This window comes from Pezoporus wallicus, unplaced genomic scaffold (genome assembly GCF_028554395.1).
Source record: "Pezoporus wallicus isolate ANWC-B61680 ecotype Strahan unplaced genomic scaffold, APGP_CSIRO_Pwel_v1 contig_2, whole genome shotgun sequence".
NCBI lineage: Eukaryota > Metazoa > Chordata > Aves > Psittaciformes > Psittacidae > Pezoporus > Pezoporus wallicus.
Window position 1 is genome coordinate 1,353,715 of NW_026639478.1, and position 20,724 is coordinate 1,374,438.

General features: G+C 38.9%; 1 protein-coding gene across 9 annotated transcripts in view; it reads right to left on the reverse strand.

Annotated features, from left to right (window-relative positions):
* The window catches only part of ZNF236 (zinc finger protein 236), a 72,988-nt gene extending 52,783 nt beyond the window's left edge, over window positions 1-20,205 (reverse strand). For 7 of the 9 annotated variants that reach the window (XR_008972830.1, XM_057414715.1, XM_057414714.1 and 4 more), the window contains exons 1-4: window positions 19,961-20,148; window positions 7,713-7,855; window positions 6,304-6,468; window positions 1,887-2,065 (exon numbers count right to left, since the gene is read on the reverse strand). Coding sequence is in view for 8 of the 9 variants with exons in the window: in XM_057414715.1 (XP_057270698.1) it covers window positions 1,887-2,065; window positions 6,304-6,468; window positions 7,713-7,855; window positions 19,961-20,039 (566 nt within the window). In the remaining variant the exon portion in view is untranslated. Of the gene's footprint in view, window positions 1-1,886; window positions 2,066-6,303; window positions 6,469-7,712; window positions 7,856-19,838; window positions 20,149-20,179 lie in introns of those variants that run through there. The other 2 variants (XM_057414717.1, XM_057414711.1) reach the window with 2 other exon arrangements.
* Between the last annotated feature and the right edge of the window lie 519 nt (window positions 20,206-20,724).

The window sequence follows — 20,724 nt, forward strand, 5'->3', positions numbered from 1 at the left end:
CACTTAGAGTTATAATGACCATTTTCTTTTTAGCAAAAGGTAGATATTAAATTTAAACTTCATAATAGTTTTCCATTCAAATGATTCAGAGACAGAAAAAATACCTTTTTAGGACGGGCAACCACTCTGCCAAAAACACTCTAAGGGAACAACATTCTTCGTAATTTGAAATAACAAAAAGTTTCTAAAGCTGATTGTACACCGAAAAGCAGGAATCAAATTGATTTATGTCTCTGAACTTTAAACATACTATATACAGTCAAACAAGTTAGAGCAAACATTAACTTTTCATAATTCATCAATTAATCTTTTCACATTCAGCCATAACAAAAGACTGTAAAAAAAATAATAAAAAAACCCAGAATTTCCATATTTTTCCTTTCAAAATAATTTCTGCTGAAACACAGAAGGCCTGAGCTACTTCGTGATGAAGTGGAGCAGGAACACTTGCACAATTCATTAACTTGGGTCACATACATGGGTTGTACTGGTATTGCTGGCAAATGGACAGCAAAGCACCATTACGGACAATAGTTTATTGAATACAAATGCAACATATTTTTACATCCGAACTGATGAATAAGGTGAATCTCATATAAGGAAGCTCTGAATCCAGAAATAACCCATGTTTAGAAAAATAAACAAATGATCATGGAGCACACAGATCACATTTATGTCAGAATGTGGAATGTGGAATGCATGCAAGGCCAGGTTGGATGGAGCTTTGAGCAAGCCGGTCTAGTGGGAGGTGTCCCTGCCCATGGCAGAGGGTTGGAACTAGACGAGCTTTAAGGTCCCTTTCAACTCAAACCATTCTACGATTCTATGATCATACTCTCTCAAAATCACAGCCATCATATTATATTATAGTCACTCCTCCATTCTTTATCTGTTCATTCTAGCTTACACAGATGTCCACAACATGAATGTTTTTTGTGTGTAATATTACACATTTATATAACTCAATACAAACATAACTTGGTACTTCAAACCCTCAGTGTCTGGTTTGTAAATGGAAATCTACACCAATGTATTTTTAAACCTTCTGGAACACAATTATTAAGACTTACAACCTGTATCACCTGCTAATGAAAGGAATTGGGAACAGCCAACACTTTTCACATCTGTTTTTTACATAAACAGATTAAAAGAGAGATCACCTGTCAAAACTTTAGCCTTTCTTAATGTATAAACTCAATCAATAGCAATAGAAGTTCTTTTTTCTTTAACTTTCTTTCTTTTAACTTAAAGTAAATTTCACCTTCCTAAAAGTAAACTAGAAAGCTGAAAGGACACAACAAATATTCACAAAAAATAAGAACAATTTATTAGGCCTCTTTTTTTCCCCTCCATTTTGTGCTTTTTCAGGTTTACAAGAAACTCATGGCACGTTGTGATGAGTACCACTTGCAAAAGATGATTAAACTGCACGGAATGACTTATTTCTCTGCAGAAGGTAAGCAAGGACTTCTGCAATTACAATAAGTGGTATGCAAAATTAATATACATTTGCTTCAACATACTGCCAAGAGCCTTTAAAATCACAAATAAACATACTTAGATATCATTTTGGATCAGAAAAACTTAACCTGCGATTACAGATAGGTAGCAGATGGAATTACGCTTAGTATGGGTACCTAAATACAAAAGCAGAAGGGAAGAAAAACAAAAAAAAAAATCTCTAAAAATAGCACCTACTTTTAGCAAGGTTTTGAAAAACAAATGCCATTTCATAACAGCACACCAAAGAAAAGAAGCAATCTGCATAGATCATGGCACTTGGCTGACTGGAAATGCTGCTCCAGCCTTTCCCAGCTATCATCATAAAAAAAACTCAAACAAACAAAAAACATCTGCTCGTTTTATTACAATCCCATGATTGTCACCTGATTTTATAGTGAGTTTTCATATGCTCCTTTAACTGTGAGGAGGTTTCAAATTCCTTTTTGCAAGACTTGCAGCTGTGGATCCTACTGCCTGCCAATTCTTGACGATGTTCTTCCATGTGTATGGAAAGCTGACTCTGTAAAGTAAATTCATCTCCACACTCTGAACAGATAAGGTTCTAAAATATAAGAGAGACAGATTTTTTGAAAGATTCTCAAATAGCAGTATGCACACACAAGCTTTGTTCAAGTAGGTGAATATATCCTTCTATGGACACTGGCAGCTGGAAGCAAGCAGCAACAGAAGTATACAAGAAAAAGAAAACTTTCAAGCCCCATAATATAAATCATGAACAATAATCATTACAAGCTTAACGTAATATTTCATGCTTTAAGAAACTCCAGAGAAACTGAATTCTGAAGGAGCTCAGCAACGAGTAAGTAGTTCACTACCATAATCGCTATTCCCTATTTCTTTGGAAGGCTAGTTCAAGATACTCACACTAAATTATCTCAATGCCATTACACTACAGTCTACGAACATTTGTAAAAAATACTACTTTCTAACCAAAACTAGCTTAACTATAGATTCAGACATTTCACGCTTTCCTGGTTAAATTATACAGATTGTCACTTTTTAACAGTAATCCCACCAGAGTTAATACTGAGTATTCTTGAACTACCTTCACAGAAAAGATGACAGAAATAAATAGGGACACATAATGCTTTTGACAGATATCTCTTCAACCCATTAATTTTACAGAAGCGTTAAATATATCACTTTCCAGTTACATTAGTATTCCATGCCATTTAGAATGGAAGCTATACTTAAAATGTTTGATGCAAAAGCATTTCCATTCCTCTAGAGGAAGAATCAAAGTCAAATATTGTTCCAATGAAAACAAAGTTCTGCAATTATTCTACTTCACTTGCTTTTCACAACCATTAGCTTTATTTCTCAGTGTGTCTTTATTTTACAAAATCTAAACAAAAAGTTAAGATTAAATGTCTAAAAATATTCACCATCTCTTTGGCAATGCATTTGTTACATGTTCCTTACTGGTGTAAGTTACTTCAGACACTTTTTGTTTCTGTTCATTCTTCAGTAACTGTGATTATCACTGCAAATTTTTTATCCTCCCCCCATTTTTTTCCTCCTTAATAAGAGGAAAAAGAATGCCGAAGTGCTCACTGAAATAAAGATATTGACAAGAATATTTTAATCAAGAGAACCAAAGATATGTGGTACTATTGTTGAAATGCTTTGACAATGATTTTGTTCCACAAGTCTGAAAGAAACAAAAATTCTGCAATATCACCATAAAAAACATCTGAGGTACTCCAATGAAATGAAACAGTACCCCAAAATTTGCTTGCTTGATCTAACCTAGAGATCATTATTACTGGACTTGTTACAGTGTGGGACTATAAATGAATATTACTTTCTTCTCAGGGATCTACATTTAAATCCGAGTAAGAATACTTCTGATTGAAAAATATTGTTCTTGTACAACAAATCTGGTTTATGACAATCTTTTCATGCAAATGGTGAAAAAGTTATCAACACATACTATACCAAGCTCATGGACAACAAAACTGAGAGTTTGTCAATCGCTTCTCAGCATTTTTCAGACACACATATCTATGGCATTAAGGTTCTATTCCATTCTACTAAGCTACTTCCACAAAGGAAGAATAGCCCAAGAGGTATTTCAGACAACGGAAGTCTATGTATTTTTATTTGGTACTGTGGAATTTGCTGTGGGAAAGCAGGGTCATAATAAAACAAAAAAACTGTACCAAAACACAGCAATATATAAAGCACAATAGCTGCTCTCTAGAACAGGCAGTATCAGATTATTTTTGCCTCAAGCAAGCAAATAAAATATCCACCGCCACACAGAGAACAAGTAACTGCACACTGTTAACCTCACTATAGTTAAACCCACATTCCAACATTAAACAAGATGGGCTGACATATTGTTGTATAATACTTAAAATTCCCAAACTCAGAAATACTAATTCTGCCTGTATTAACTATTTTTATCTTATTAAATGCAGTATCTAAAAGAACACTTTAGAACCCACTATCTTCACCTGTTTAGTATCAATGATTCCTACCATCTGTGAAAGATTTTAATTTGCACTTTAAGACCATTGCTCCTGAATTATAAGACAGCAGAAATCATACACAGGAAACATTCTAAAAAAAGCAAACAACAAAACAAAAAGCAACACACACCCCACCCCCCCCCCCCCCGGATTTTATAGTAATGGAATTTTCGCTTTATATCAACCAAACACGAGTTTTATCTTCTTCAAGATGAAAAGCCCAAAGCCCAAAAAAACCTCATGCTCATGGCGGAAGAAGATATATTAGCTGTTTCAGTGCAATCAATTTTTTTTTCAATTTTATTTAGCATTCCTGCCTCACTAGGCCAAAAAGCAGCAGCAGATACCACTGTCTGTTTTCATGGAGGAAATGGACAAAATCAAGAATCATCTACAAGGTTGGGCATATTTAAACAAGGTATGGTTTTCATGACTTTTTAAAGTTAGGAGTTTCAAATGTGGTATTTTTTTGTTACAGCAGTTTATCACGAATTACCAAAGAACATGAGGAGAAAAGTCTCTTGCAAGCTTGATTTCAATAGCCCAGAAAAATTCCTTCTAGAACCTTTCACAGAAGTAATCAATCACGCAAATCTGCATTTCAGCAGATGGGCATACTTTTCAAATCTAACTGGATAGCTCTAAGAAGCCAATCCACCTAGTTTATTGTTATTGCCCTTCTGCAATCATCTGTACAGAAACCTGGCTGATGCAGCACAAAACAAGTCTAAAGTTATCTAAACATCAGTTTTGTGCAGCAATCCCCTCAACCGCTACATATGTTCCCCAAGTGAGTATGTATCTTTACTCTATTTTCAGATTTTTATCCTTCTAACAGCAAAAGTAAGAACAGCGAACAGGAGAGAATTATGCTCCATTGATAACTATTTATCCTGCACATTATAAAAAAAATCCTAATGACAGCAACTGCTGTTGTAAAGACACTCTCCTTCAAGTTCAAATTCCAGTTCTCCTGGTGCCTATGTATGGGGAAAGTCATCTCTGCAGTTCACTGTGAATTGCTACATTCATCTCTGGTTTATCACAGAAATACAGGGCATTATAAGAACAGGTTCGTTAGCAGTTGAAAGTGTTCATATTTTTATAAATTACACTTTAAAGCTGCAGACTCAATTTTATACTGGAATGCATCATACAACCTATCCTTGACATCAGCACTGAGTATCAAAATCATACTTGCTGAAGTGGGTGAAAAAAAAAACACTTGGTCATAGAAATGTATACTAAAAAATCACTCTTAGGCATCCTTCTTGATGGTGTTTCCTTATTATCATGGTTTTAGCAACTCATAAATCAAATTTCCTCAATAAACACCCATTGAGCTATGTATCATTATAAATAAATTAAAATGCAACAAAACTGTACTCAAGTCCTCCTCTCATCTCATCTTGGTTATTATGTGATAGAAGGTAAACTCTTAGCAAGACAAAAGAAGGAATATATTCTCTACAAATGGCATTTCCTGCCTGGTTCAGGGAAAAATGCAAGCAGGCCTATCATCCCAAACCTAATGGTCAAAACTGCTGCAAGCTCTCTCCAGTTGGTATGGAGAAACATAAAATTGTTATGATTAAAGTCTGGCAATGAAAGTGCATACTTGACTTGGCTCCAGTTCACCAGCGCAAAGTGCAATTTTAAGAAAGCTTTCACAGGAGGAAGAGGTAATTGCCTGATTGAAAGCTTGGTATTTTTGGTGGTACTATCAACTCTGGCAACTACAGTAATGCAGTAATGAATATAAAGTGTGCAAAATACTAGTACGCATTAACGGCTAAGAATTTAACCAATGCCTTGTAAAAACTGAAAATGAATCATGAGAGGGAAAGGAACAAGAAGTCTTCTCAAGCAAAATAACCACTCAAAAAAAGGGGTGGGAGTTCTAGATGAGGGAACCAGCTTCATGATGCAAGAAATAGATGGTGAGAGTGCCTCACCATGAAATCCGCCATTAAAAATAATTACCCAGACTACTACATGCAGTACATCATGTCACAGAAATTGCTTTAAAAGTATCTGTAATTAATTACTTAACGTTCACATGTGATACATCTATCACATGTGCACAGAATCTCTTTCTTAGTAAAAACTGGATGGGAATACTTGCTTATATTCAGTATATTAATTTATGCTACTATTATTAAAACAGATTTCCCACTAAGTTTTTATTTTTTCTAAATAAGACCATTTATTCAATCCTCCAATCTAAAGCATAACGGTTGTACTTTATCCTTTACCTATATGACATGTCTTTTCAAAATTTAAATTATGAGCTTTAATGAATTACCTCTTCTTTCTCATGCAGCATTATATGAGCTTTCAGACTGGCTACTCTGGAGAATTTCTTGTTGCATACAGGACACGTAGGATCTTCACCATTGTGAGTACATTTATGAAGTGTCAAGTTGAATTCAACATTAAATGACATTGGACATTGGTCACATCGGTGAGGCTGTTAAAACCACAAAAATAAAGAAAAAATTAATATTCCCATAAGTTACATATACTCTAGATGACACATAAAACCACAGAAATCAAAATATTTAAAATAAAAGAAGAGCAAAATCAAGTATCTGCATATGATTGTGAACCCTTATAATAGCAGAATTAGTTTATCTTCTTTGCTTCTGTACTGGAAGTGCAAACACAGCATTTCAAGAGCATATGGGGAAGGAAGGCAGAGGTATTAAAGAACGCAGAGACTCAAAACTGAGACTGTCTGAGGAGACTGCAGTTAGCAAAAGAATGAGCAAGAGACAGAAATACATTTTCCTATTTTAACTGAGATCATGAACCCTTCTTAAGCAAAATTAATAATCAAACCATCGAAGAGCTTAGTTTATGCTAGGATTGACTGCTCTTCAGTTGCTATCTGCATGATCAGTTTTCATTCTTTAAGAGCTCCTTTGCTTTTAGATATGAAGGCTCTTAGACAAGTGTGCAATAGCATGGTTTTAACAATATCAACTTCCATTGTTTGTGTATCAACTTTACAACACTGAAACTTGTGTAACTAGTTCTTTGTATATATAAACTATCATCTCAAAGTCCTACACCTAGGAAAAATTAATCTGTATCTACAGCTACCTCAAACAGCAATAAAATCGTTTTTTCTTCACATGTAGTTGTAGATTTGTGAAATAGGAAGCAAAGAACAGAAATTAAATGCTTCTGATTACAGATGAAACCTGTGGCAAAAAGCTTCATTTACAAAGTCAGCCTAGTCTTTCCCAAATTTGATTTTTAAGCAACTAAACTTATGACATTAATCCACTAATTCATACACCCTAAATTAGGTTGCTTGACATAACTGAGATCATCTGTAAGAGACTAACAGGGTCCACCTAACCGATATAAGCATTATTTTCTTTCTATTGCTTGCAAATTCAATAAGGAAACTCATGCATTTTCCCATCTACCTGAATATTTTATAAATCAAAGAAAACTGCTATAATTAAAAATTACTGAACAGGAAACAACAGTATAACTAAATGGTATCAAAGTAAGGTCCTGTCTCAAAGGAAACATGAAAAAGAAACTTCATAAAATATAAAACTCTGAGGTCCCCAAGTAATAATTATTAGTGACTGTGATTAAAAACAACTGAAAATAACATCTTGCGTTAGCTTTACTTGTCAGTATACAAGAATACCAATATATACTATTTTCTATGTTAGTACCTACTAAAATTCATACCTTGTCATTTTGCTCATGATCCCTCATATGGCGCTGGAACTGGGTCTCTTTTTGAAAAGACAACAAACAAATCTCACACTTATGGAAGTTAGATACTTGGTAGGGAAAATTACTGTTATCTGTATTCGGTGTCAAAACATCATCTACAAAACAAGCACCAAAGTATTTGCATTAACTCACATTTCATTTACTTATAATTTACTGCAGTATCATACAACTTCTGATATACAAGTTGCAAGCTTCTATATCCTCTTGCTCAAATGGCTGAACTCAGTCCTATAAATATTTAGGCTATTAGGAAAACATTAATAAAAATAAGTTAAACAGATTTTACACTTGGAGAAGATACTGTATTACTACAGTAGGACAAACCTTAAGAAAAGCAGTTGGCAGGAGGGGTTAAAATAGGTAAGATCATTCAAAGCAGTATCAACAGAATGAAAACAAAGAATGATTGACTTGTGCTTCACATTAAAGACACTAAAGAGAATACGCACAGCATTCAAACACTGCCACAACTCAACAAGTGCATCAACAGAATGCAAAAGGATTCAAAAAAAGGGAATGCTGATTTTAGTATCTAGAAACCTGGTTTCCAGATAGGCCTGATGCTTCCCTTTAAGAAGGTCAGTACTCCTCAGCATGTATGTAAGAATTAGGCATAGGAAGTAACAACACAAGTTCACAGCATCCTGTTTACATTTCCTCAAGAGAAACCAAAGATTATGATTCATATAGTATTTCTGTTCAGTACTGCACCTACCTCAAAGTCCTGTTTCATTAAATACACCATTTACAAAGAAAAAAAAAAGTCAGTACACTGTGTCCTGACCACAACTTCTGCTTTGCAGAGTGTAGTTATACATCTTTCTGTTAGATCAAAATACTTTGCATAAATATCACAGATCTTTAATATGTATAAACTGAACCTACTCCATCCTTTAGGATGCATTACAGGACTCTCAGTTGTAAATTGACAATATATGCAGACGCTAACATCACATCCCTGAAGTGGTCACATCTCTTCCAAAGCTGAGAAGCACAGCTTTAATTACAAGACACTGTCCTTTAAGCATCCTTATGACAAATATACCCAGTGTAAATACTGGCATGACAAGAAAAAGAGAAACAATTCACCCCAGTACTCAGGCTATATGAAAATGTACTGCAAGGAGCTTTCCTATCCCCTAGTAAAAGGAGTAATTGTTCAACCCCATGAATGCCTGACCTCTCACTTTAAACTGACAACTGAAGAATGATCCAACCCATGACTTTAGAATGGTCTTTAAGCTTTCTCCATGCACCAAAGAGATTATCATCTTTAAATATTCACTCTTGAGATCAAAGACACCAGACAATCTAAAAAAACAAAAACTAAGCAACTGAAGTAGCAGAAGCGTAACTTTGAAACAATCGAAGGTGTTAACTTTTCTACAAATGGAAACAAAAAGCCACGTGCTCACTAGTGTCTGAATATTACCAAATTATTTGCTTTTTAGTTCAATAACATTTCTATATATATCATTTTTATTAAAATGTGTATCATATCTGCATCAACTGCAATACTAATTAACCTACAGGCTATGATTTTTCTTCTGCAATTCAAAAAGAAGTTTAAATTACCAATATGTTAATGAAAAAACAAACATCCTTGTGATGTTAAACAGAACTTGTTGACTCTTAAGTGAATGAAATCATACCACCTGATGCAGAGATATGCAGCAAGAAGGTATTTCAGTTTTTCTTTAAATAGAAGGAAATGATCACCACTAAAATAAACAGAAAGGGGTAACAAAAGCATAATCTTAAAATATCTCATTGGAAAGAACATAAAAATTAGCCTAAACTTTCAGCAATGAGGAGCTGAGCACATCACATCCCATACTGAAGCGTCAGGAGTTTCTCAAGACTAGTTCATATGTGATCATAATCCCTGAGCTGCCTGCAAGACTTTCCACCTCCCTGAAGGCCTCTGAAGAAGGCACACACTCATAAAATTGCTTACATCTGTAACATCTTAAGCATTATTCTTTCAAAGAAAAGTCTTTGTAACTATCTCCAAAGCCAAAACTTACGCTTTTTTGGTCTTTCATACTGTTTAAGAGCAAAAGATAGATGTGTGGGAGTTGCGACTAGACCCTAGGATCAGCAACTGGACTCTTAAGGTCCAGCTTGACCTGGCAGAGGACTCCTACTATAGAAAGCCTTCAGGATAAAGCACAACAAATCGGTTTAGGTTAATTCCAGAAATCTTCAAAAACTCAAGTATTGAAAGACCAGGCTGAAGACTGTTCCAAGTAGTTACAGCCAGTATGAATAGAAAACCACATCCATTTTGGATTTTTAACAATTCTGAAAGTTAAACTGTTTCATTCAGAGAGTAGGATTACGATCTAATGCAGATTAAAATAAAACACAAATTAATTTACTCATTAACACTGTGTCTGAAATAGCTGAAGGGAAAGATGAGACTATAATCTTTTTTCACTTGTATTCTCACTAAAATACTCTGATCCTCTATTAGCAGCCAAATACTGGGTATTTCTCTGAGTTGCACAGCTCCTTTTTATTAGAAAGATACAGGAAATGACTTACTATTTTATTCTTCTAGTAACAAGGAAAGTATTCAGAATTTCCTGTGTAACATTATCTAGGTGTTCCTGCTCCGGCAGGGGGATTGGGCTAGATGATCTTTCGAGGCCCCTTCCAATCTCTAGCATACTGTGATACTGTAATAATATCCCTACTGAAATCAAGCAATTGAATACCAGCAAGGACTAAACTGTTACCTTGTGTTTGGAACTGGCAGGACAGAAAAACAGGAAAGACATTGTCAATTAAAAAAGCAGAAAGTGAGCTGTATTTTGACTTCAAACAGATGTCACAAACTCATGAAGTTTGCCCTGGGTCTATCTTCATTTTAATGTAAAGATGAAATATCGGTTTGACAAAGCTTTTTGTTAGAAGACTTAATAACCAGATGAAGATATTATTTACACTGATACTTCTATAACATAACAAGTCAAGGTAATAACGTGCATTACCCTATTTCAGGGAAATCAGCAATAAAACACAGTTGTACAATCATCTTTTATCAGAGAAAAAAAATGTTTTTAGATGCATCGGCTTGGATCATGAAACAAGCCAAACACTGCAAAATGCTGAACCTATCTTAAAGGCCAATATTTTTAAATCCCCAAAAGCATTAAGATGATGCCAGTTCAAGAGGTTGGCAGTGGGCTATGGATCATGCACTTTTAAATGCACTGAAAAATTTGTTAATTAAGAAATCAACTCTAAACATACCTAAAGGAAACAGAATAAAAATACTGACATATGTGACATTGCTTTCAATGGTCACAATTCATCATTTATCAGACTAGCAACACTACCATAAATAGCTAACATGGTGCCTATACTCTCACAAAAATATAAATACTAGATATTTACTAGGTACACAGATTAAGCAATCTATTGTCAGATATACGCTGGCCAGATGAAAACACAAGTTTACTGTCATTTACTGTTAATAAACTAACAGAACGCCATTCAAGTCAACAACAGAAAATTAGAAGCTAAGGTTTTAGTTAGAGATTACATTAAATTATTAATTGATAAAATGTTAACAAAAACACCTGGAAAAACTGGCAAGCTCTTATTAGAGAAAAGCTACTTACTGACATCCATAAACAAACATACACACAGAAACACAAAATTAGTGTCAGAGTAACTGACATAAATCCCCTGAAATATAAGTGATTCTTTCAGGTCTGCATATTAAAACAAATTATAAACCTCACTGAACGGCTGCAAAGTTTAAAACACTGCCATTTATTAACTCCATGCAAAGGCTGCTGTATCCTTTTTTTAATGCTATTTTTATGTTGCAACCAGCCATGTGTGGCTAGTTGCAACATAGATCAACCCTATTCTATCACAGTTTGAGAGAGATGGTCCAGTATCAATACAATCAAACTAAACAGGGAGCACTTAGCTCATTATGCACCATCAAACATACATTTTGTCTGTATTCTTAAGAGTTTGTCCAAAGTGCCAAAAATCAGATTTGCAAAGTAACTATCAATGATAATAAATTTTCAGTTTAAAGGTGGACTTATTTAAATATTCTTAATGTTACAACCTTCAACGTCTTTTCAAATCAACTGTCCCTCACAGAGCAGCAGCAATCAAGCTTCAGGTCAGCTACAGATTTGTGTGACAGAACCTCCATGAAAACTCAACCTCAGGCCTTCAGCCAGCAAGCAGGTGCTCTCTGCTATAAGCCACTGATGACAACCCAATGTGGAAGGAGAAAGACAGAATTAGAGCACTCCCAAACCATTCCTTCCTTACATAAGCAGCATTATGCCTTGCAGCAGCCTGCAGTCCTCTCTACAAGGCACAGATGGAGTCAGCCAGCTGTAAATGCAGGACAGCCTTATTAGATCTCTAATAGCCTACTCAAATTGCAGGGCACTGAAAATACAACAGTCAAGCTTGCAGAATGCATGGATGAAAACTTCTCACTGAAGTTAAAAGGCAGCTGTCAAGTCTACAGATGAAAGGGTCTGACCCTATCAAAACCTATTTACTAATTATGAGCGGAAAGAAAGCGGTAGGACATAGAATCGTTAGGGTTGGAAAGGACCTTAAGATCACCAAGTTCCAACCCCCCTGACATCTCCCACTAAACCATGTCACCTAAGGCTCTGTCCAACCTGGCCTTGAACACCACCAGGGATGGACCATTCACAACCTCCCTGGGCAACCCATTCCAGTGCCTCACAACCCTCACGGTAAAGAACTTCCTCTGTTTAAGTTTTAACCCATTACCCCTTTTCCTATTGCTACAGTCCCTAATGAAGAGTCCTTGCCCAGAATCCTTGTAGCCCCCCTTCAGATACTGGAAGGCTGCTATGAGGTCTCCCTGCAGCCTTCTCTTCTCCAGGATGAACAGCCCCAACTTGCTCAGCCTATCTTCATATGGGAGGTGCTCCAGCCCCCTGATCATCCTTGTGGCCCTTCTCTGGACTTGTTCCAACAGTCCCATGTCCTTTATATGTTGAGAACACCAGAACTGTACACAATGAGAACAAAACAGGGATAGCAATATTGATGTTTCCTCATACGACACTTGAAGTCATAGAACACAAATGATAACAAATCATTAAAACATTTTTTTAGCTCTGCAATCATAAAGCATCAGCTTAGTTTAAACCTAGGTCATCACACTTAAAAACAGCTAACAGTCATTCCTCCTAACTTCTAATGGGAAGGGCAGGGGACTCAACTCTCAGTCCATGTATCAGACAAAAAAAAAAGAAAAACAACCAAAAACCAGAAAACAATCAAGATTCGCTCTTGTAACACAAGGTAGTTTTATTACATTTTGGTCAATACTCAATCTGGAATTTACAGCAGTACCAGTCCAGACATTTAACTTCAAGGAACACACTGCTGAAATGGACATCCAGGTGCCAATTGCTCAGCATTTGCCAACACAAAGCAGCTGCACTCTTTTCAGGACCACAGAAGAGTTCAGAAACTGCATAGCCACCCTGATGCACTGTGGGCAGCAGAGAACCTTGACATGACACAGAATTAATGGCTAATTAGATGCTGAGCAGATGTACCGGGTCTGGCTCAGATGAAGTTAACTTGCTTCATAGCAGCCCGTATTGGTGCTGTGTTAAGCTTGAGACTAAACCAATGCTGATGATACAGCAGTGTTTTAGCTGCTGCTGAACAGTGCTTGTACAGTGTGAAGGCCGCCTCTGTTTCTCACTCTGCCACCACAGTAAGTTGGCTGAGGGTGGGAGAGAGGTTGGAGGGGACAGCTGACAAATTAACCACAGTGATAATCCATGCCACACAACATCATGCTGAGCAATACAAACTTTGGGGTTAGTCTTTGCTCAGAGCCTGACTGTGCATCAATCTGCTTGCAAGGGGTGATGTATGTTGCCTTTGCACCACTTGGTTGGGGCTGTGTTGGTTGGTTTTCGTTTGATTGGGTTTTTTTATCAACTCTCCCTCCCTACTGCAGGAGGAAGCGAGCAAGTAGCTGTAGAGTGCTTAATTGCTGGCCAGGGTCAACCTACTACATAGGCACACCATCCACATCATCCTGAACTATTACAGATAACTGAAAATTGGCATTTCCTTAACCAACTCTGATACAGCTTCATCTCACATTCAGGTAAATACTACTATATTTATTCAATATTCTAAAACAGGAGTTACACTTTTTTGACAGCTACATATGAATATACCAAGCTAGTGTCTTCCAGCTGTTTCTACATGATTCGAATGTCTCATGCTTGAGACCTTGACCCTTACCTGCACCCAGACACTACACCGTTAACAGAAACTTCAGAATTACCTAATCAAATTGCTAGATGATCACAGAATGGTTTGGGCTAGAAGGGACCTTAAGGATCACATAGCTACAACCCCCCTGCCATGTCTCCAGGAAAACCTTATAGCAGCCTTCCAATACCTAAAGAGGGCCTACCAAAAAGCTGGAGAGGAACTTTTTCACACTTTTTACAAGTGATAAGATAAGGGAGAATGGCTTTAAACTGATAGAGGGTAGATTAGATCTTAGGAAAGAAATTATGCACTATAAGGGTGGTGAGGCACTGGAACAGGCTGCCCAGAGAAGTTGTGGCTGCCCCATTCCTGGAAGTGTTCAAGGCCAGGTTGGATGGGACTTTTGAGCAACCTGGTCTAGTGGAAGGTATCCCTGCCTCTCCCCAAGAGTGAACACAACCCAACTACAGCAGAAAAGCTCAAAAGACAAAAGAGGACTCAAACAGAAGTTTAGTTATATTTGGAAACACTTAATGCATAGAAATGAGGTATGAAGGTATCAGCACAACTGCAATAGAGAATAAAATCATGATGACCTGCCATTGCAACTGACAGAAAGCGGTGGAGAAAGTACAGAACAAGGGCTTAAGTTATCACACTTCAACCCAACTTACTTAACTGCAGAGATTACTGGGGAAAAGGCATATTTCCAGCATAATGAGGAAATAATGTAGAATTAAAATACACCAATGTAATCTAAATCTATCTTCTCACTAAGACCCACCATACCCCTCATATATGAACCTTGATTTTTTTACTGCAGAACAGTGAGATGACCAAACAAAAGTATCACTGTTAAAGCCTAATGATTATCTTTTCTAAGCCAAAAGTTGAAGTAGTTGCTCCTCTGATGAGTTTTAAAAAGGAATTACCCAAACCTATCATATTTAGAAAATTTAGCCTACATCACAGAAGCAGTACCACAACCTCTTCATTCTTGCCTGTACATCACTCACCTAATTCTGATCAGTCAGAGGTCATCACCTAAAATCCTCGTGCACAACTACATAATAATAATCTATATAATATAAATCCAGGGAAGACTTATCCAGGGAATTCAAGTTGCACTTTTCCTCAATAACACAAAATTCGAATGTAAAGCCTCAGAACTGACTTCCCCTGATTCAATATGCCTACAACCTAAGTGATACTAGAGGGCTGATAGCACACAAAATGCTGCCAGCTCTGCAGAGGCAGACTTAAAGCTACATCTCCTTCTCTGTGTTTCTTACCTTTGTGTATTTAATATTTACCACTCTTCTTATGTAAATTCCATTAAAAAATTCACACCCTCTGAAGGCACAAAATATTCAGTTTAAACTCCACTCATATGTCACTTTACTGTCAAAGAATTCCTTGTCTGCTATTTGAAAGTGATAAAACAGTTGTAAAAGTCAAAACTTATTGTCAAAAGTCAAAAGCTTATTTCATGTTGCTGCCATTCAGTGACATGTAGCACTGGTAGACATAGAAAGGACATTCTCTGTGGGGAAGAAAAGACAGCCAAGGGTGCAGGGAAAATCCTTCTTGCACATCTGAAATAACAACAGTAATAAAGGACTGACTACCAACTCATGGTAACAACTACGCATTCACTGGGACAAAATTAGCAGAAAGAAGCAGTGATGAAGTCTCAAGTTTTCACCTAAGCTTTCACAGGACCTACAGAAAACCCTTGTAGAGTAGCTAATAACTGTAAGCATCCAAAATATTACTCTGGATCTACAAGATGTATGTCTTCAAACACTAATTTTGTTAGCTATCTAAGTGAACAGTAGAAGTCTGGTATTTATTTCAATTCCAGCTAAACAGCAGCTCTTCATTGCTAAATTCTAATTAAAGCAAAGCACTGAGTAAGATTTTCCAAAATTACATCCTCACAATATGAGGCCTACCATATTCTTAAAAACTTATGTCAAAGCAAAATTATATCTTGCGCCTTCCAAAACGATTGTGTGTTTCAAGGCTTTTTCTTTTCAATTTTCAGGCACTTCTCCCAAGTTCCAAAAATAATTAAAATTAGCATCTGCCACTATGCTAATACCTTAAAAAAAAGGATAGAAAGAATATTTTATGAAAAGTCAGTTAGTAAAACTAAAAGCAAAGGTAACAGTTTGAGGGATTATTACTAAGAAAGTATTGCTAAGATATCCAAACTTAAATCAGAAAAATAATTATATTTAGAAAGACACATGATAAAACTTATATCAATACAAATAAAACACAATAAAACTCCCCTTTGTGTTTTCTTTGTGCTACCTGAGTAGCACAATAGCATTAGGAATCACTTTCTAGTGTCTAATAGAGATTCCTAAGGGAACAGAGTACACAGAACTGCCTCTCAGGCAGTGGTTCTCGAATGTTGGCAACGATGAAGAACAGACCACAGAAAATTCACATGGCCTAAAACTCTTGATAGTTCAAACACTGCAATGTGCGTTACTTAGAATCGCAGCAGTCACACTGGAAACTGGAGGCCATACACATGAATAATTCTTTTTTAAATTTCTTCTCATGTTAGAGGCTATGTTGCCAGAACCTAAATGCTACTACCATGTTAAAACCTATTAAATGTTAAAAGGTGCTTGTCCCTTTCCTTCCTCAAAAACATCTGCATAGAGCAGCAGTTTTTCTAATGCATTCTTGCTTCATATATACTCAAGCTCTCACCCTGAAATTTTCAGAAAGGCAAGAGCCAACACCACATCTCTGTAAAAAGATCTGCTATACAATCACTGCTAAGCAGCCAGAGCAAGAATCAAGGAGCAGCAAAACCCCAAATTAGCTCTTTTAAGTTTGAAAATTATACCCTATACTTCATCCCCCTCAAAGAGTATGGTTAAGGTTGGAAAAGACCTCTGGAAGTCATCTTGTCCAATCCCTGCACTCAAGGATGGCACCTAAAGCCAGTTCCGTAGACTTCACATAGATGGTGTTTGAATAACTCTATGGAAGAAGATTCCACATTTTGTGTTACCAACACCAGTGCTCAGTCACCCTCACAGTAAAAAGTTCTTCCTCATGCTCAGCTATAACCTCCTGTGCTTCAGTTTGTGCCTAACAGAGAGGTCGACAGTTCAATTAAGTTAAGAAAGAGGTAACTGCAAGATGGTTTTGAGGAAACACTCCAATGCAGTAAAAACACTCTTTGAATAAGCAGCCACTGAGGCCAAGATATTGTTTTAACTATTGCTGCCTAGAGTTCATTTCTTTTATTTAACATAGTTAATTTTCCTAGAACAAAGTATATGCTCTAGTATTTGACATGCAGAGTGGTTAAAGCAGTCTGAAGAGGCTGCACAACACATTACTTACGCACCTTTATTTTCTTCCAAAGCTGTATTATCATAAATACACAGACTGTACAACTACAGAGAGCAACGCTTCTCTTCCATTAGAGTACCAGGGTAGTAGGAATTCTGAGCACACTAAAAACAACAAAACCTAAAAATGTGGTATTTCCTGAGCAAGAGATACGAAATCTGTTTGTGTAAAAAGCAATTTGCTAAATAAAATTCCTCCTGCTTAAAAGTGAAACTTACGGAATTCACAACCAGTTTTCTAAGCCTGTCAGCCTGCATGTGAATGGGATGAGCAGCCAAATATCCTGAGAACACAAATCTTCCAGACTCAAGCTGTCCTGCTCAGCCAGAGCTTCTTCATTCATGACCTTCCCTTAGCCACATGTAAGCGTGGAAAAATACTAGATGCTTGCCAACAATGACTTGTCTGTTTTCCCAAACTGCTGAAATCTCACCAACCACAAGACTCCAGAATCCACAATATTTGCCTACACAGGGCAGAGCACTTGCAGTTGCAGACTGCTGGAGTCTCTGAATACCTGTGGTAGCCTAGACCCTGTAATTCTAAACTGTTGTCAGCAGTCAAACTACCTGTATGAAACAATTTCATTAATAAATTACCAATTGATTTTTAAATAAATCAATATATAAAAAATACAATCTATGATCAAACTCAAACTAAGACCTGTCAGCCTCTTACCATAGAAAGGATCTAAGACCAAGGTCCAGCTACAAACCAAAGGAATATAGCTGCTAGGCAGTTTTTCTGGACAGCTTGCCTCAGTTTTGATCTTTTTCTCAACCATACATCATGCTTTTATTGCAGGAACTTACATGCATATGACACACATGTACCCTTGCAAGAGCTATTAGAGAATTCAGAAGACATTTTAGTTAAAATAAGCTTAAAAAAACCACACTCAGTTTCCAAAACTGGTGATAGTCAAAGCTCTTTGGGTCCTTCTTTATGTATTTAGTGTTCCATAGCTGAGATCAGTGGCTTCAACAAAAAAATAAAACATAATCAAAACCTGTGGTAAAAAACTGTGGCCCATCTGGCTTTTCCTACTGGAGAAAATATTTTACCCAACTTCCCAATACTCATGTAACAGTACAGCACCTTTTTTTTTCCTTTTTGCCTGCCAGCACATTTCAAGTCTACAAAAAGTATTCCACAGAAGGATCACCTACACATTCCTCTCAAAGAGCCAGAGCTCATCTGTAAGCATTCAGAAAACCAGACATTCTAAATGTGTACAAAAAATATTCATCAGTTGACTTTTCACGACTGAAATAACCATAGCATTTGAATGGTTTATGAATTCCCTCCCCATTCTGTGTGGTAGGAAAAAAATAAAAAAAATCTACTGCTATGTGCTTCCACTAAAGAGAAGTCACTGATGACCATTCAATCTACCTGAAGCACAGTATGTTAAACGTTTGTGGGCTTTACTCAGACACTGCTCACAGATTTCTGATAATATCGGCAGCAACGAACTACACAAAAGAGCCACGAAGATACAAACGCCTAACAAAAAAATAAAAAACACCCAAAACAAGCCCATCAAACAAATCGTGCCCTCAAGTATTCTCATCAACGACACTTATATGCAGGCAGAAATTTGAAACTGGAGTGCCATACAGACCACGTTTGGGGAAGAAAAACAGTTCTTTTTTTATACATATACTCACAAAAAACACTACAAAGACGAGTTTTAAAGCTTAAAACTGAAAAAAAAAAAACACCTCCTCTTGAAAGCAAGAGAGACAGAAGCGTTCCACTTTATTTTCACTGGTTTATCACCCTTTATTCGAAGCTCTTATTAATCTGGCCCGCGGGGAAGGGAAGCAGTGGGAAGGGAAGAGCAGCGGAAGGACTTGGAGCCTTCCTGTTCTGTTCTGCCTGCCGCCGGCCAGCCAGGGCTCTTCCTCCGGCCCTCCCCAGCTCCAGCCAGCCCAGCACCGGGACCCGCTCCCGCAGCCGTGAAGAACAGGAAGGCAAGGCCGCTGACCTAGGCCGAGCAACCCTCCAGCGCCAGCGTTGCCGCCGCCCTACGGCGAGTCAAACAACGAAGGCAGCGACCGCGCCGCCAGCAGCTCCTCCCGCGCCCTCTGCGGGTGAGAGGCCATTACAGATACCGCCGCTGCCCGAGAAGGCTGCGGTTCGGCCGCGAAGCTCAGCTGTCCGAGCAGCCCAGGCGCCAGCGCGCCGTGTGGGGCGACGGCATCTGCACGCTCGGTATCATTCCGCAGGGCCGGACCCGGCCGCTTCCCCTTCCCTCCGCCCTCTCGCCTATACCCTCGCACAATAGACCCGGCCTTCCTTCCCCATATCCGGGGACTATATGCGGAACCCGCGGAGGCTTCTCGCCTTCTCGCAGCGCCCGCGCTTTCACCACCGCCGCCCCCCGCCCCGGGCGCGTATCGCGCTAGCCCGGCCGCGCTGTTTTACCTGACTCGCTGCCGGCCTTGCTAGTCTCCCTGCTGGGTTTAGGAGGCCGCCCCCTCGGCATGGCTGCCCCCTCCCTCCTTCCCCCCACCCCCCTGGCCCTCCCCCCCTTTTTCAGCACACACACTTGGCAACGACGGAGGAAGCGGCGGTTGGTGAAGGGGGACGAAGGGGGCGGGGACGACAGCGCGAACCCGGCCCCATACACGGGCCGCCGGGGGCCCGGCGTTGTGGGATCGCGCCCGGCGGGGGGCTGGCGCAGGCGCACACGGGTTCACCGTGGCGGCGGAGAGGTGTTTGGGGATGGGGGGGGGGGGAGAAGAGCGAGCAGGAAGAGCACTCACGGGCACACAAGAACGGGCGGCGCAGGCGCACTCACCGCGCCTCCACGCCGGGAGAGTGGTGCGCATGCGCTGTGAGCGGGGTTTCGAGTAGCTGAGGTCGGCGATTGGCACATTTGGGTGTGTTGGTGCATGCGCGGAGGGGCGGCAGTGAGTGGGTGCGGATGGCGCCGCTCAGGCCCCATGGGGTCCTGGTGGAGTGTGGGTGTGCGTGGAAGGGGCTGTGGGGTCTCCGGGGCAGGTTCAGCGGGAGGGGTGAGGCTTGCCTTCCCGGGCACAGCAGCGGGGGGACCGTCCCGGACAAAGTTGTGGCGGCTTCCCTGTGGGCGGTGGTTCGCTGCCTGTTTCTTTGCACCCTCAAGTTTGGTGTTAGCTTGAGAGGTGCGTAACGTGGGCACGGGGCTCAGCCTGCCCCCGGAAACGTGTTACCGGCTAGAACGCGTACCCCCAGGGCCTGGTGGGATTTTCTGCTTGAACACCGTTCGGTTTGCAGCCTGTGCTGAGCTCTGCTGTCTGAACTGGGTGCTGCGTGAGGAGATACTGGGGGA